This window comes from Cetorhinus maximus, chromosome 13 (genome assembly GCF_964194155.1).
Source record: "Cetorhinus maximus chromosome 13, sCetMax3.hap1.1, whole genome shotgun sequence".
Lineage (NCBI taxonomy): Eukaryota > Metazoa > Chordata > Chondrichthyes > Lamniformes > Cetorhinidae > Cetorhinus > Cetorhinus maximus.
The window spans coordinates 17074120-17090799 of NC_135891.1; the positions used below are offsets into that span (position 1 = coordinate 17074120).

The 16680-nt window shown below is 45.2% G+C and overlaps 1 protein-coding gene across 1 annotated transcript in view; it reads left to right on the forward strand.

Annotated features, from left to right (window-relative positions):
* Window positions 1–1699: 1699 nt before the first annotated feature.
* mybl2b (v-myb avian myeloblastosis viral oncogene homolog-like 2b) overlaps window positions 1700–16680 on the forward strand; it is a 45717-nt gene continuing 30736 nt past the window's right edge. The window contains exons 1-2 of the mRNA XM_078556282.1: window positions 1700–1932; window positions 11595–11688. Of these exons, the coding sequence (XP_078412408.1) occupies window positions 1913–1932; window positions 11595–11688 (114 nt within the window). The 5' untranslated portion in view covers window positions 1700–1912. The remainder of the gene's footprint in view (window positions 1933–11594; window positions 11689–16680) is intronic.

Genomic DNA, 16680 nt, shown 5'->3' on the forward strand with positions numbered 1-16680 from the left:
AGGGGGGAGGTGGATGTGAGGGGATGGAGAGGAGGGGTGGGGGAGGAGAGGGGGATGAGGGGAAAATTGGCTACCGCGTTTCCTACATTTCAACAGTTACTACATTTCAGAAATGCTTCAAGATGACCGGCGGTAGTGAAAGATACTATATAAATGCAAGTCTATCTTTTCTTTTTGCATAAGCAGGTTGTTCCAATGCACCCACTGGTTTGAATGGTGAAACAAGTTGACGCATTATCAGGAGCAGAGCAGAAATATATTGGTCTGGGGCAATCCGCCAGATGGAATGTTGACCTGGGAATGGAACCAATGACATGTGTAATGATGTGAAGCCCCAGCTGGCAATCTGCCAAAGAATCCCCACCCCCCCAAAACAGTTCAAAACAACAACAAAAGCAGCAACACTATGAGGGGGGAGGGAGGGGGAGATGAGGGGGGAGGGAGGGGGAGATGAGGGGGGAGGGAGGGGGAGATGAGGGGGGAGGGAGGGGGAGATGAGGGGGGAGGGAGGGGGAGATGAGGGGGGAGGGAGGGGGAGATGAGGGGGGAGGGAGGGGGAGATGAGGGGGGAGGGAGGGGGAGATGAGGGGGGAGGGAGGGGGAGATGAGGGGGGAGGGAGGGGGAGATGAGGGGGGAGGGAGGGGGAGATGAGGGGGGAGGGAGGGGGAGATGAGGGGGGAGGGAGGGGGAGATGAGGGGGGAGGGAGGGGGAGATGAGGGGGGAGGGAGGGGGAGATGAGGGGGGAGGGAGGGGAGATGAGGGGGGAGGGAGGGGGAGATGAGGGGGGAGGGAGGGGGAGATGAGGGGGGAGGGAGGGGGAGATGAGGGGGGAGGGAGGGGGAGATGAGGGGGGAGGGAGGGGGAGATGAGGGGGGAGGGAGGGGGAGATGAGGGGGGAGGGAGGGGGGAGATGAGGGGGGAGGGAGGGGGAGATGAGGGGGGAGGGAGGGGGAGATGAGGGGGAGATGAGGGGGAGGGAGGGGGAGATGAGGGGGGAGGGAGGGGGAGATGAGGGGGGAGGGAGGGGGAGATGAGGGGGGAGGGAGGGGGAGATGAGGGGGGAGGGAGGGGGAGATGAGGGGGGAGGGAGGGGGAGATGAGGGGGGAGGGAGGGGGAGATGAGGGGGGAGGGAGGGGGAGATGAGGGGGGAGGGAGGGGGAGATGAGGGGGGAGGGAGGGGGAGATGAGGGGGGAGGGAGGGGGAGATGAGGGGGGAGATGAGGGGGGAGGGAGGGGGAGATGAGGGGGGAGGGAGGGGGAGATGAGGGGGGAGGGAGGGGGAGATGAGGGGGGAGGGAGGGGGAGATGAGGGGGGAGGGAGGGGGAGATGAGGGGGGAGGGAGGGGGAGATGAGGGGGGAGGGAGGGGGAGATGAGGGGGGAGGAGGGGGAGATGGGGGGAGGGAGGGGAGATGAGGGGGGAGGGAGGGGGGATGAGGGGGGAGGGGGGGAGGGAGGGATGGGGAGGGAGGGAGGGGGGATGAGGAGGAAGGGGATGTAGGGGAGGTGGAGAGGGGAGCGGAGGGGTGGAGAGGGGAGCGGAGGGGGGAGGAGGGGACGAGGAGATGGAAGGAGGGAGAGGGTAGGAAGAGGGAAGGGGGGGTGGTGAGGGAGGCGGTGGAGTGAGCGAGTGAAAGTGGTGGTGCGCAGGCGCGGTAGTGGCCAGCCAGGAGCGGCGCATTTGGCGGGTTTTTGGAAACTGTTCCCCGGAGCTCGAGCGGGAGGGAGTCGGAGATACAGGGTCGGCCGCCTCCGCCACAGGGACAGGGCAGCGGATCTCCATCCGACATAGGAGTGGGCCGGGCGGCTTCATTTATTTGAACTTCTACCCCGGTTGATGCTAGTGACTGATTCCCAGGCCGCAGTCACCCTGAGAGAGCTCAGCTTTCCTGGGCCTCTCTCCCCTCCCCATGGCTCAGCCAACCCTCTGGTAAGTGACTGACTGGACTAAAGGAGAAAAATAACCCCAGAAAAGCTAGTTTTAATCCCCCCCCCCCCCCATCTCTCTCGCCTTCAGTAATCCTGATAATGGGGGCGGTGGCTCTTTCCCCGCTCGAATAATGAAGGTTTAAGTTGCAGGTTCTCAACATTGGTAATAAAAAAAAAGGTTCTGAGAGGGAGAACAGGGAACAGTTTGTTCCTGTCCTTTTGTGAATCAATAACTTTGCTGCGATAGAATCGGAATCATTACTAGGAGGAGAAAGGAACAATTGGATTCATTTTATCCCGAGGGTTATCCAGGACATGAAATGCTTGAAAACTGGAACATTGTTTAAAGGGGAACTGCAAGTTTTTCTAAATTACAAATATGAAACGGGCAGGGGGGATGGCATTAAAGTTGATGATTTTCCTGGGCAAAAGCAATGGTTTTTGGTATGCTGTGTTCATTGTTACATTGCTGTTTGTGGAACCTAGCTGTGCACAAATCGGCTGCCTTATTTCCTACACCACAGCAGTGAGCGCACTTCAAGTGTTGGCTGTGACCTGCTTTGGGACATCCTGAAGCTGTGAAAGGCACCGTACAAATGGAAGATGTGGAACCCAGAAAATCTGTACCACCCTATCTCCCCAGTTTAAAAAGTTAGCACAAGCACGGGTGTGCCATGGGCTGAAAGTTTGAAAGATCTTCTTTATTAGTGTGATTTTTGTTTTTGTTTTAAAACTATGGAACTGGTGAAAATACGTAGAGACTTTCAAAATACCATTTTGGCTGTGAGCCTTCATCAGCAAGGTTTCTAATTATCCCTTCCGTCTTCAAATAGTTTAATATTTCAGAGTTTTAGACGGCTTTAGTAGATTGCAATGTTTTGTGTGTGTTTGGTTGAATTGCCTACAGAACTTATAATTTTGTGAAGAAATATTTAACAAATAACTTGTTTGGAAGGACAAGATAATTATGAATTGATTTGCTTGCAAATGCTGTCATGAGGAAAATATTGAACGATACTGTAGTTTTTCTTCCCCAAACATTCTCAAAAGTAAATTTTGCCTTAAGCAAGTGCTGACTACAACAGGAGCATGGTTTTCCTGCTGTCAACTCCTAAGTATTTAAAAGTTGACCTACAGAGCTCAGATAGTATCACAGATATTTTTGTTGGGCTTACAGTCTGTTGCCAGATTAGACACCACCTGCTTCTGTCTGAGTGTCTGTGCTTGCTTCGGGGGAGCTGTTTCTGCATCAGTTCCTCGGCCTGATTGTGCTAGCCTCTTCACTCCCCTTTCTAAACTTTTTAACTATGATTTTAGAGCTTGCTCTCTTGCTGGTAAGGAATTTTGTTTTATTTTTAAATTATTTCTTTTTTCTCTGTTATAAGGGAACATGACTTGATGCAAGTTCAAAAACAATTTAGTTTAATTTAATTAACAGTTTAATTTAATTGCAAATTAAACCAAGAGATAGAGCAGTACTAGAATTGAGCAGATTGAAATATAAATCAGGAACACGGGTGCACAGATGTTGGTTGAATGTGGCTCTCCAGGATCAAATCAACTATGTAAAATCGGAAAATACTGTGGTAGTTTAATCCTGAATTAAGATGCTGGTTCTACAACAGCTATTGACTAAGGCAATTGATTGTGAAACTCGTTGCTGGCAGTATTTGGATGTAGGTTCTGATCCAACTCTTTCAGATGAGCTTTCTCTGCAGTGCAGTGTCTTCCTTGTGCTGCTCTTCCAGTGTGTGTGCAAAATACAGATACATTAAATAAATGGCTGTCTGCATTGGAAAGCAGAAGCAAAATAGCTTCAAAGTGTTCTACACCTGACCTTTACCATCTGTTGTGTATTGACCTCTGTCTAGTTTCAACCAATGGAATGGCATCGGGCTTCCCCAATCACACTTACCAATTCCTGACGAGTGCTCCTTCCGCAGATTGATCCACAGTTGGTTCATGCAAACTAAAACCGTATGCATGAGTTAGAATATAGTTCTTTCCTGACTGTCGTCAAAATCCTATGTGTCCTATGGTGTCCATGGAAAGTTTGAAGTAAGCTGGTGGATACTGATTCCTCTTTGAGGTCACCCGGGTGCAGACAAAATATTGGCCTCTCCTCAAATTTATCTCTGCTGTTCTGAATGTGCCTATGGTTGCCCTTGGCAATATTTCCTGATCCTGAGACTGCAGTGCCCTGTTTTCTCCCAGATTTGCATTAATCCCATGAATTAATTTTTTTTCAATTATTGTTGATCTGGCTGTTTACATGAAAGATTGTATTCTATCTATATAAATAAAAACTTTATTCACTATTGACCATCTTTTCCCACAGATCTGATTCATCTTGTGAAAGTTGATGCATTGTTGCTTATGAGCAGACCTCAATACTTGCATTTCTGGCTTAACTGCCATAGAGGAGCTAAACCCTGCCTTCCAGCTCTCTTTAAACCCAAGCCCAAGTCCCAGCCCCTGCCCTCTTACTACTTTCTGTAGTATAAGGGTCTGGTATATATAGGGTTAACTGGGACTGAGTACAGTACCACCCACACAGCGATGTAAGAAGACACATGACCCTAGACCTAGGGTTAGTGTGGTGTTGGCCAGAGATGTGTTGAGACCTAGAGGTGGAGTTAGCTCCATGTCTGTACCCTTTACTGTATATGTGTATATAGTTAGTTACAAGTAGTTAATAAAGACTTGCTGTTAACATACAGAAGGCTATGAACACCATTTTAACACAGATATTCTGTAACCAACGCCATTGCTGTTAACATATAGAAGACTACGAAGAATTCTTTAACAGACACATTCTGTAACCAGTACCATCCCAACACATGGCAGCTTGGTATCAAAAACCCTCAACCTCGAGAATGCTGAAAAAACTAAGAACAAGGAAATCTTCAACAAATTCTGAACTGAAAGAAGCTCCCAACTGAAGATACAGACACTGAGAAAATTTGTCAGAAAAAGCTCCACACAGAAAAGCTTAGAAGCTAAAGGCAGAGATTTTATTGCAGTAGAAGATTTTGTAGAATCCCCCTTGGAACTCAGCTTCAGCATGCAGAGTCCAGAGCCTGCAAGGGTGAGCTAAATCTTTTTAACTTCCAGGTTGCAGCCAGCCCTGCGAAGACCCTTTTACTAATTCAGACAGAAGCACCATTTGAACGAAACCCATTGCTAATCCCGATCCCCAACTCTGAGCCTCAACAGGTGGCCTCCGAGTTGAAAATAAAAATTAACTTACTCAACTCGTGGGAACCTCACGCTGGATAAATTAAATTGGCAGACAGCCAACCCATGCAGCCATTGTTCAAAATTCCTCTTCCAGAAGTGTGCCAATGCCATTTTGCCAAGCGTCAGAAATCCATTATTCTGCAGTGAATGGTGATGCCATTTTGGAATCCTGTAAGCTCTTAAAGCTCTCCCCACGCTTTCAAAATCTTCTACATGGATCACAATTCCACACTTCTAACTCCACTGGTACTTGCCCTGGCATTCGCCCAGGGCCCAGACCTGTCACAAAATTGGGATCTTTGGAGGACAGCGTTTTTAAGATACAGCATCACTTCTGGTTTAAATAAAAAATCGGAAGAAGAACAAGTAAGCACATGTCTGCACTCAATAGGACCAATTGCAGATGACATAATTGCACAATAGGATATTAATGAATCATCCACCAAATTTGGTGAGGTTCTAAAATCCTTGGATATTTATTTCAACTTGCAATCCAACAAAATATTGGAGAGAACTAAATTCAATGAGAAAACCTGGGAAACCTGTTGATTCCTTCATAAATGATTTCTACAGGATGGCAAAGTGGTGTGAATATGGAGATTTAAAGTCTGAACTCTTCAGAGACAGAATAGTGGTGAGTGTTGCAGACGATTCATTCTCTGACCTCCCACAAGCAAAAGATGATCTAACCCTAGATAAGGCAATCCAGATAGTTAAAAGCAAAATACTGCGGATGCTGGAAATCTGAAACAAAAACAAAAATAGCTGGAAAAACTCAGCAGGTCTGACAGCATCTGTGGAGAGGAAGACAGAGTTAATGTTTCGAGTCCGTGTGACTCTTCATCAGAACATCAGAGGTGAAATATAAGCTGTATAAGGAGGATGAGACAGGTGGAGCTGGATAGATGGCCAGTGATAGGTGGAGGCAAAGGAGAGGTTGCCAAAGATGTCATAGACAAAAGGACAAAGGGGTGTTGACAGTGGTGATATTAGGTAAAAGATGTGCTAATGGTGACATTAAGGGTAGAAGGCAGGATGAGCAAGTGACAGATGGCCCTAGTGGTGGTGTGGGGGGAGGGGATCGAAATAGGCTAAAAGGTGGAGATAAAACAATAGATGGAAATAAATTTTAAAATAATAAAGGAATAGGTGGGAAAAGAAAAATATATTTAAAAAATATAATAATTATTAGAAAAAAGGGGATCGGAAAGAGGGTGGGAATGGAGGAGAGAGTTCATGATCTGAAGTTGTTGAACTCAATGTTAAGGCTGTAAAGTGCCTAATTGGAAGATGAGGTGCTGTTCCTCCAGTTTGCATTGAGCTTCACTGGAACATTGCAGCAGGCCAAGGATGGACATGTGGGCATGAGAGCAGGGTGGTGTGTTGAAATGGCAGCGACAGGGAGGTCTGGGTCATGCTTGCGGACAGACCGAAGGTGTTCCGCAAAGCGGTCACCTGGTCTGCATTTGGTCTCTCCAATGTAGAGGAGACCGCATTGGGAGCAGCAAATGCAGTAGACTAAATTGAGGGAATCCAGATAGTTAGACTGCCTGAGCTACGTGAGCGACACAGGACAATCTTGTGGGGAGAGAATATGGCATTGGGCAGAAGCCAACCCTCAGTCTAGCTTGTCAGGTCACAAAGATGAAAGGACAATCCAAGTCAGGAAAAATAAGTCCTGAACCACCCAGCAGAGCAACCTTGCCAGTGCTGCAGTGCGAAGCACCCTCCCAGGAGAGATCCATGTCCTATGAGTGTAGTTCAATCCTTCCACTGCAAAAGACAGAGATACTTTGACAAACTGTGTAAGTCTGAATCGCAACACAGCGCAAAGGCTATCCATGAGATTGAGACCGAAAACCCAGAAGAGAGACAGCCATGCTTCTTGGGCGAGATCGAAGATTGCAGTTCTTCATTTTGGAATGCTGATATCCTGGTAAATAGTCACCTAACAAATTTTAAACTAGATTCAGCAGCCAGCGTCAGTCCTATCAGACAGGGAACCATGGCTCAAAGGCCTCTGCCTTCGAACAACAGACACACCACTTTGCAGAGCAGGGGAAGTCTGGCTTCTGGTCATTGGCATGACCCTGAAACCACTGAGGTATGGTAGCAAACAAATCTTTGAGCTGATGCACATCATCCGTAACTGCCTTTTTCTCTCCTGAGCAGGGATGCCTGCACAACCCTAGATCTCCTCCAGACATAGAGGATGTCAAGACTACCACTGTCATTAGCCAGAACAGCACGGACCTGAATACTCGAACACTAAATAATATTCAGACTCTGATTTCACTTTCGATCTCTCCTTGCAGAGCAGGTTTGTCCATGATTGTTGCAGGTTCTTGAAAGCCCCCCCAATGGTCAGATCAACCTAACACCCACAAAATTACCCTTGCATCTCTAGTAGAAACAGTACCAGAGAATGATCAGCAGTCTCAGAAGCCTCTACCTCCAAATATGATGATGGTACAGCTTGTCAACACGGCAACTACTGTACGCACACACTGCAACCTCCAGACAGCATTCCACAACCACAAGAGACACTGGAACCTGGTAGCAGTGTTGCACTGTCAACAACAAACAGCAGAGGTGGGCGTACCATTAAACCGCCACAGGAACGCTCCTCCTCAGCCTAAGAAGGCTTTGAGATGGCCCATACGGATAAAGAAGAAAAAGCAGTGCCAGGGAGACTGAATGCCATTTTTATCCACCCCGCAAGAAATGATTGAGAGTAACAGCAACCATGGATCAATGCAACAGCCAAACCAACCAGGCATAGTTCAACATAAAGCAATGGAAGAAAAGAATGAAACCGTATCCAAATTCCTGTCCAACCTCCGAGCCAACAAACAGAACCAACGGATCCTGTTGCTCATGACAATGGTGACCAAGAAATGGAAAGGTTATAAGGCCTCCAAACCACCTGAACCTCTAACTTCTGAGATTTGAAAGGGGGAGATGGGGTTGGGAGAATATTGTTAATCCTAATACTATAATAATGTTGGAATCGTGTTGTGGAATAGCATTAAGTTTGTAACAATAAGGTAAACACATAAGATGTACAACAATGTAAGATTTGAAGTAAACTAATGTAACTCGAGGGAGGTGGTGGCGTAGTGATATTGTCACTGGACTAGTAATCCAGAGACCCAGGGGTACTGCCCTGGGTACCCGGGTTCGAATCTCACCACGGTAGATGTGGAATTTGCAATTGGTCATTGAAAATCTGGAATTAAAAGCTGATGACCATGAAACCATTGTCAATTGTTGTAAAAATCCATCTGGTTCACTAATGTCCTTTAGGGAAGGAACTGTCCTCACCTGGTCTACATGTGGTTGACTCTTAAATGTCCTCTGAAACGGCCTAGCAAGACACTCAGTTGTATCAAACCGCTAGAAAGTCAATAAGGCCCTAACATGTAGGATGTACATACATGGACTGCAGTGATTCAAGAAGGCAGCTCACCACCTTCTCAAGGGCAATTAGGGATGGGCAATAGGTTCTGCTATATACAGGGTTAATGTGGTACTGAGTAGAGCCAACAGTGACCCTTTTATACATGTATGTAGTTAATCAAGGCTTGCTGTTGACATGTAGAAGACTTCTTTAACAGACATAGTCTGTAACCAACATCATCCCAACACTTTTTCTAGTACCAAACTTCAGCTCTCCACTCCTTCAACATAATACTGACCCTCACTGCCCCCCAAGCTTGGTCTTATGCCACCTCTTTGTACTAATGTGGCTGAAAGAAGTTTGGAGCCCAGGACCTGCGTCCTAGTCTGCATGGCAGATAAAAGGAGAAAGTGCCTTTCCCTGTGTGCATACAGCTATATGTGACAGGAAAGAAAGTGAGAGATGTACAGAAATGAGGTGGCAGGGATAAGGAGCGACTTGCACAAAGAGGGACAGTAATGTAGAGTCAGGAGGAGAAATGACAACAAAGGGCAGTGTGTAAAAAGAACGGGAGGATGGGGTGGTGGTCTGGGGAGGTGGTGGATTGGTGGAGAAGGACCCAGAAACAGAACAGTACTAATGGAAAGACAGATTGAGGCAGAAGGATTTGAGGGTGGGGAAAAAGATGAGGTACTAAAGGAAGATGCCAATCATTTATTATACAATAAAATCTTGTAATCAATACCACAAATCATTTATAATTTGAGGATTATTGATAACTACTTTGTAAAATTACAGTTATATAACTTAATATCTTGTCATTTGTGCAGTCAATACAGTGGGGACTTAGTTGCAAAAAAATTTTGTTTTTGAGAATTACAATTGGTGCTTCACAGACATCTGCTAGAATTATTTTCTGAGATTTCTACATATGTTCCCGTTCCCCATGTTAACTGAAAAATTCCATTTGCTACCTCTCTCGGGCTTATTCAATTCCTAGTCTGTTTCATTTGTTAACTGTTTGGATTACTTAGGGTTAATATAGAATATGCAGCCCAGGGGCAGGCCATTTGGCCCAACTGTGCCAGCATTTAAGGAAACCAGTCTTCCCTCTTTACATACTATAGTTTCATCTCATAGTAAACACATTGACTTCCCAATAATGATGCACTTCAACTTGTTAGTGATAGAAGGGGGAAAGTGGTGTGAGGAGGCTGCTTCAAATAACCACATTTATTCACCCATTGATCTTCCCCCCCCCCGCCACCCCCAATTCAATTGTAACAAAAGGTCATTAACCTAAAATGTTAGCCCTATGTTTCTCTCTCTTGTTTCCAGCATTTTCTGTTTTTATTCAGTTATTTATTTTTAACCAGCCTTCCAGACTTGGTCTGAATGCACCATTCAAGAAATGGAAATAGACAGTGTGTGCATTGCAAAACTGTTGCTTGTTTGGATACTGGGTAAGGGAATGTTTTTTTTCAATGGCTGTGCAGGAAAATTCCTGAGTACAGTCAGGAACAGATATGGTTGAAATTGAAAAATTTGAATTAGTCCCATAAACTATTTTGATCCAGCTTCTGCTGGCACTTTGACATGTTAGCTGAAAACAAAGCCTGGCTATTAAACTACATTTGATACACATGACCCATTGCCATGACAGTATGTGGACCATTAATCTTTTCATCGGCTGGTCAGATAACATAATTATTAAATTCTTTTAAATGGACTTTTACAAAAACAAAGACATTGACTTTAAAATGGCTGCAGAAGACACCTGGCCTACAAATTGGCAAAGCCTGGGGACCTCTGAACATGGATTTGCCTGGAGACATAGCTACAGACAGTTCCCCTGATGGACTTCGCACCTGCTGTTGTCTAAACTCTTTACAAAGGACAAAGGTCCACTAGACTTTCCGATCCCAGAAACTACCAGGAGCAATGAAGGACTAACAAAACTCATTATAGAAAGAGGGTACTAAGGACCCTGTCTGTTTCAATGGCATCTTGATAACTTTGGCAGTGGGAGATCAGAGCTTTCTTGGTAACATGGGTAACTCTCATTGTGTGCTAATAATAGCTGTCACTTGACTGAAACTTCTTATGAAAAGCTATGAGCTTGTCTTGCAGTATGGAACAGGAACATCTGAAAGTAACATAAGCTGTCTGTCTCTCTCTCTCTCTCTCTCTCTCTCTCAACTAAAGTAAACTTCAAAATTCCAAAGCAGTATTCCCAGGGGAAAAACAAGGGCCACCATTTAAAGAACTGCCTCAACCATGAACAACAGCGAAGAACTCAATTTATTTGCCTTTTATTGTTGAATCTTAATTTTGCCAAAAATTAACCTCTACAGTATACATTATAAATTTGCATATGTGTGTGTGTGGCAGTGCGCCTGTTTTGTGACGGTCAGGCTGTGTGTTTACCTTTTTAAAAATATTTTTATATCTTTACCTGGGTGGTTTTTTAAATTCAATTAAAAGCCAGCCTGATTTCAACTCGGGAAAGCCTGTCGGACTGAATTCTTTGCAATCAGCATGTAAATGGTTAAGTACGTACACTGAATTAGCACATTTATCCATCTATGCTTTTTTTAAAAAAACCCTGTTACAACCAATCGGAGTGGAAAAATGGGCAGATCCTGGCACCTGTCCTCACCTGGTTGTAGCAAGTACCTTCAACAAACTTGCAGGATAACCTAGGAATTCATTTTTTTAAAAAAACTCATCACATGAGCTGGGTGTGGTGGTGGTTCATGCAATCCGTGATAGCTAGTCAGAGAAGGGAGTTAACTACTTGCAACCATGTTAGTTTTTTTTTGATGATTGGGCACTGATGGCAGCAAATTGATCATGGAGTACTCAAGTGCCCATAAGAGACTCGAGCTTGCCTGATCCTAGTCACACTAATTATGTTGACCCTACTTGTTTCAGCTCCAAGTCAAATGATCTGTATGCTTATATGACTTATCTACTCTATCGTGGAATATGCTTTCTTTTCATATGTGTGTTTCTGTAAATAGTGAAGAATGGGATGAACCCTTGCAGGATTTGGATTGTGATGTCTCGGACCACAAAGACGCAAAGTTCTTCAAAATCAAATGGTCTTCGGAAGAGGTATCTGCTCTGAAACCAAATTGCTTATTTTTAGTGCTACTTTTTAAAAACAAAATACACTTAGAATTGTGCAATGGATAAGATTTGAATGTCTGGTATCTCACAGAATGACAATGGCACGATCATTATCAACTGAAGCATGATGTGCTACCTTGGGAGTTAACATTTAAGTGTGAAATACAGTAGAAATACAGAACTCTGGAGCATCTTTCGTTAGTATTCTGTCTGTTATGGAAAGAAGTTCAACTCTTGGGTAGTACTAAATCAATATTATTAAAAGTATTCAAAAAAAAATTATCTCATAGGAACATAGAAAATAGGAGCAGGAGTAGACCATTTGGCCCCTCCAGCCTGCTCCGCCATTCAACAAAATCATGGTTGATCCTCTACCTCAAAGCCATTTTCCCGCACTGTTCCCATGTTCCTTGATATCTTTAATATCTAACACCCTTCAGTGTTTCTCATTGGAGGGATCAATTTTAGTTTTAACTTCTGGAATTCCCTCCCTAAATCTTTTTGCTGTGTTACTTTCTTTTTGATCATTATTTAGTCAATTCTAATTCTTATAATACTGAACATTACATGCTCCTAATTTGCTAGTTAAAAATTTTTCATAACCACTCTGGTTAGGAACAGGTATTGTTCTATTTTTTTTGTTAGGATGTTAAACTTTTTATGCTTTCAGGACTTGCTGATTTATTTATGTTAGTGCAGGAATATTTCACTGAAAGATATCAGAATGAAATACTAGAAATTAATGAGAAAGTGGAAATCTGTTCCTGAAAGAACAATGTGCAGGGTGCTCCTTAGTGGGTGAAGCAGTAGCAACAACCAATTCTTATGGTGGATTTGCACAGGCTCTACAAAATAAAATCAACTGTCTTGAAGGAACTGCTATTTCAAAGTATGAGGGTCAATCTGTAAGCGCACGGATGTGTCGTAGAAGTCGTGTAGCATATCACTAAAAATGGCTGTGGTGCCTTGGGTGTCTGCTGAAATTGAGCTATTTTTCACATGAGGGTATTGCATTTATTTAGACACTGTTATTTACAACCAATCATGCATGTTGTTGTGGCCTTTCGTAACCTCAAGAAACTGTTCAAGTTTTTAGGTTTACCTAAAATAGGTTAATCAAATTCACTCAATTTAAATGACTACTGCAGCTGCTTGTCTGATGATTCTCAATTGCATTGAAGCATGTGCCAGAGCAGCAACGGGCTGAATTTGTTGTTTAAATTTCAGGTAGTTTGTGACGCCATCTACTGCTCTGCTTTATCTGCTGCAGAACACCAGATCAGTTGTTCGAATTCAAGTCGTTTCTCTGTTTCTAGTATACTGGTGATGGATATGCATTCGTATGCTTAACTGGCAGTCAGACACAGCCAGGCTATTGACAACATTTTAAAGCAGGCTTGTCCTACTGGTGATAAAAGCAAAAAACTGCGGATGCTGGAAATCCAAAACAAAAACAAAAATACCTGGAAAAACTCAGCAGGTCTGGCAGCATCTGTGGAGAGGAGCACAGTTAACGTTTCGAGTCCGAATGACGCTTCAACAGAACTAAGTAAAAATAGAAGAGAGGTGAAATATAAGCTGGTTTAAGGGGGGGTGGGACAAGTAGAGCTGGATAGAGGGCCAGTGATAGGTGGAGATAACCAAAAGATGTCACAGACAAAAGGACAAAGAGGTGTTGAAGGTGGTGATATTATCTAAAGGAATGTGCTAATTAAGGGTAGAAAGCAGGACGAGCAAGGTACAGATAGCCCTAGTGGGGGTGGGGTGGGGTGAAGGAATCGAAAAAGGCTAAAAGGTAGAGATAAAACAATGGATGGAAATACATTTAAAAATAATGTTAATAGGTGGGAAAAGAAAAATCTATATAAATTATTGGAAAAAACAAAAAGGATGGGGAAAAATCGGAAAGGGGGTGGGGATGGAGGAGAGAGTTCATGATCTAAAATTGTTGAACTCAATATTCAGTCCGGAAGGCTGTAAAGTGCCTAGTCGGAAGATGAGGTGCTGTTCCTCCCATTTGCGTTGAACTTCACTGGAACAATGCAGCAAGCCAAGGACGGACATGTGGGCATGAGAGCAGGGTGGAGTGTTGAAATGGCAATCGACAGGGAGGTCTGAGTAATGCTTGCGGACAGACCGAAAGCGCTTTGCAAAGCGGTCACCTAGTCTGCGTTTGGTCTCTCCAATGTAGAGGAAACCGCATTGGGAGCAACAAATGCAGTAGACTAAGTTGAGGGAAGTGCAAGTGAAATGCTGCTTCGCTTGAAATGAGTGTTTGGGTCCTTGGACGGTGAGCAGAGGGGAAGTGAAGGGGCAGGTGTTGCATCTTCTGCGGTTGCATGGGAAGGTGCCGTGGGAGGGGGTTGAGGTGTAGGGGGTGATGGAGGAGTGGACCAGGGTGTCACAGAGGGAACGATCCCTACAGAATGCCGCCGGTGGGGTGAAGGGAAGATGTGTTTGGTAGTGGCATCATGCTGGAATTGGCGGAAATGGCGGAGGATGATCCTTTGAATGCAGAGGCTGGTGGGGTGATAAGTGAGGACAAGGGGGACCCTATCATGTTTCTGGGAGGGAGAAGAAGGTGTGCGAATGCGCGGGAGATGGGCCGGACACGGTTGAGGGCCCTGTCAACCACCGTGGGTGAAAAACCTTGGTTAAGGAAGAAGGAGGACATGTCAGAGGAACTGTTTTTGAAAATGGCATCATCAGAACAGATGTGACGGAGGCGAAGGAACTGAGAGAATGGGATGGAGTCCTTACAGGAAGTGGGGTGTGAGGAGCTGTAGTCGAGGTAGCTGTGGGAGTCCATTACAAGCCTACCATCCGTTACAAGCCTACCGACTCCCACAGCTACCTCGACTACAGCTCCTCACACCCCACTTCCTGTAAGGACCCCATCCCATTCTCTCAGTTCCTTCGCCTCTGTCACATCTGTTCTGATGATGCCATTTTCAAAAACAGTTCCTCTGACATGTCCTCCATCTTCCTTAACCAAGGTTTTCCACCCACGGTGGTTGACAGGGCCCTCAACCGTGTCAGGCCCATCTCCTGCACATCCGCCCTCACACCTCTCTTCCAGAAACATGATAGGGTCCCCCTTGTCCTCACTTATCACTCCACCAACTCCAGCATGATGCCACCACCAAACACATCTTCCCTTCACCACCCCCTGGCGGCATTCTGTAGGGATTGTTCCCTCTGTGATACCCTGATCCACTCCTCCATCACCCCTTACAACTCAACCCCCTCCCACGGCACCTTCCCATGCAACCGCAGAAGATGCAACACCTGCCCCTTTACTTCCCCTCTCCTCACCGTCCAAGGGCTCAAACACTCCTTTCAAGTGAAGCAGCATTTCATTTGCACTTCCCTCAACTTACTGCATTCGTCGCTCCCAATGCGGTTTCCTCTACACTGGAGAGACCAAACGCAGACTGGGTGACCGCTTTGCAGAACATCTTCGGTCTGTCCGCAAGCATGACCCAGACCTCCCTGTCGCTTGCCATTTCAACACTCCATCCTGTTCTCATGCCCACATGTCCGTCCTTGGCTTGCTGCATTGTTCCAGTGAAGCTCAACGCAAACTGGAGGAACAGCACCTCATCTTCTGACTAGGCACTTTACAGCCTTCCGGACTGAATATTGAGTTCAACAATTTTAGATCACGAACTCTCTCCTCCATCCCCATCCCCTTTCCGATTTTTCCCCCTCCTTTTTCCCAATAATTTATATAGATTTTTCTTTTCCCACCTATTAACATTATTTTTAAATGTATTTTCATCCATTGTTTTATCTCTACCTTTTAGCCTTTTTCGATTCCTTCACCCCACCCCACCCCCACTAGGGCTATCTGTACCTTGCTCGTCCTGCTTTCTACCCTTAATTAGCACATTCCTTTAGATAATATCACCACCTTCAACACCTCTTTGACCTTTTCTCTGTGACATCTTTTGGTTATCTCCACCTATCACTGGCCCTCTATCCAGCTCTACTTGTCCCACCTCCCCCCTTAAACCAGCTTATATTTCACCTCTCTTCTATTTTTACCTAGTTCTGTTGAAGCGTCATTCGGACTCGAAACATTAACTGTGTTCCTCTCTGCAGATGCTGCCAGACCTGCAGAGTTTTTCCAGGTATTTTTATTTTTGTTTCGTCCTACTGGTGGCCCGCAGGCTGCATTGTGGCCTGCAAAGCCCTCGGAGCCACTGTTCAAAAGCTGGTAAGATGGGCCAGTAAATTCAAAAGGCAGGTAAGTGAAATTCAAGATTTTGCAAAGGGCTGCTCCTCCAATCGCAGGCCGTTCCTTTCCTGCGTTTGCTGCTGATAGGCTCACTGCCTATCAGCAGCAAATGAGGGAGAGAAACAGTCTGATTGAAGGAACAGCGAACACCAGCGGTGTGTCCTGAGGGCTGCTGGGCCCGAGGGAAGTGAAGGTGTGGCAGGGGGCTGGGGTCTGGGGAGCCGGAAGGTGGATGGTTGGGAGTGAGGGAGTGTGTGTCTGCCTCACTTCCAGTCTCAGGTTTCTCACTTTCTCTTGCCACTACACACCATCACGCTCTCACACACAATGGATGAAGGTGAGTGAGCGAGCACCCTGATCCTGGGACCGAGCCGGACACACACACACACACACACTTTTTTTTCGCAAATTCAGTTTATTGTTGTGCTAAAACTATCTTTCCGAAATTTGCTCATTGACTCCTTAAGTGAGGGAAAAAAAATAGCAAATGTAGCCCTCAAAAATAAAAGGTTGGACAAGCCTGTTTTAAAAGGTTACCCTTTCTGATGTTTAGGGAAACTTTGTTCATGACATCAATGGCCTGAATCATAAAATATATTAACAAAAGCATGTAATATAGTTGTGTTTTTAAATATACACAACTGTACTAGCTGTCTTTGATTCACATTGGTAAATGGGTTTATCTTACATTCTTTAGTGAGGAAATTGCTATTTTTAAAGTCACTTATCAGACACAG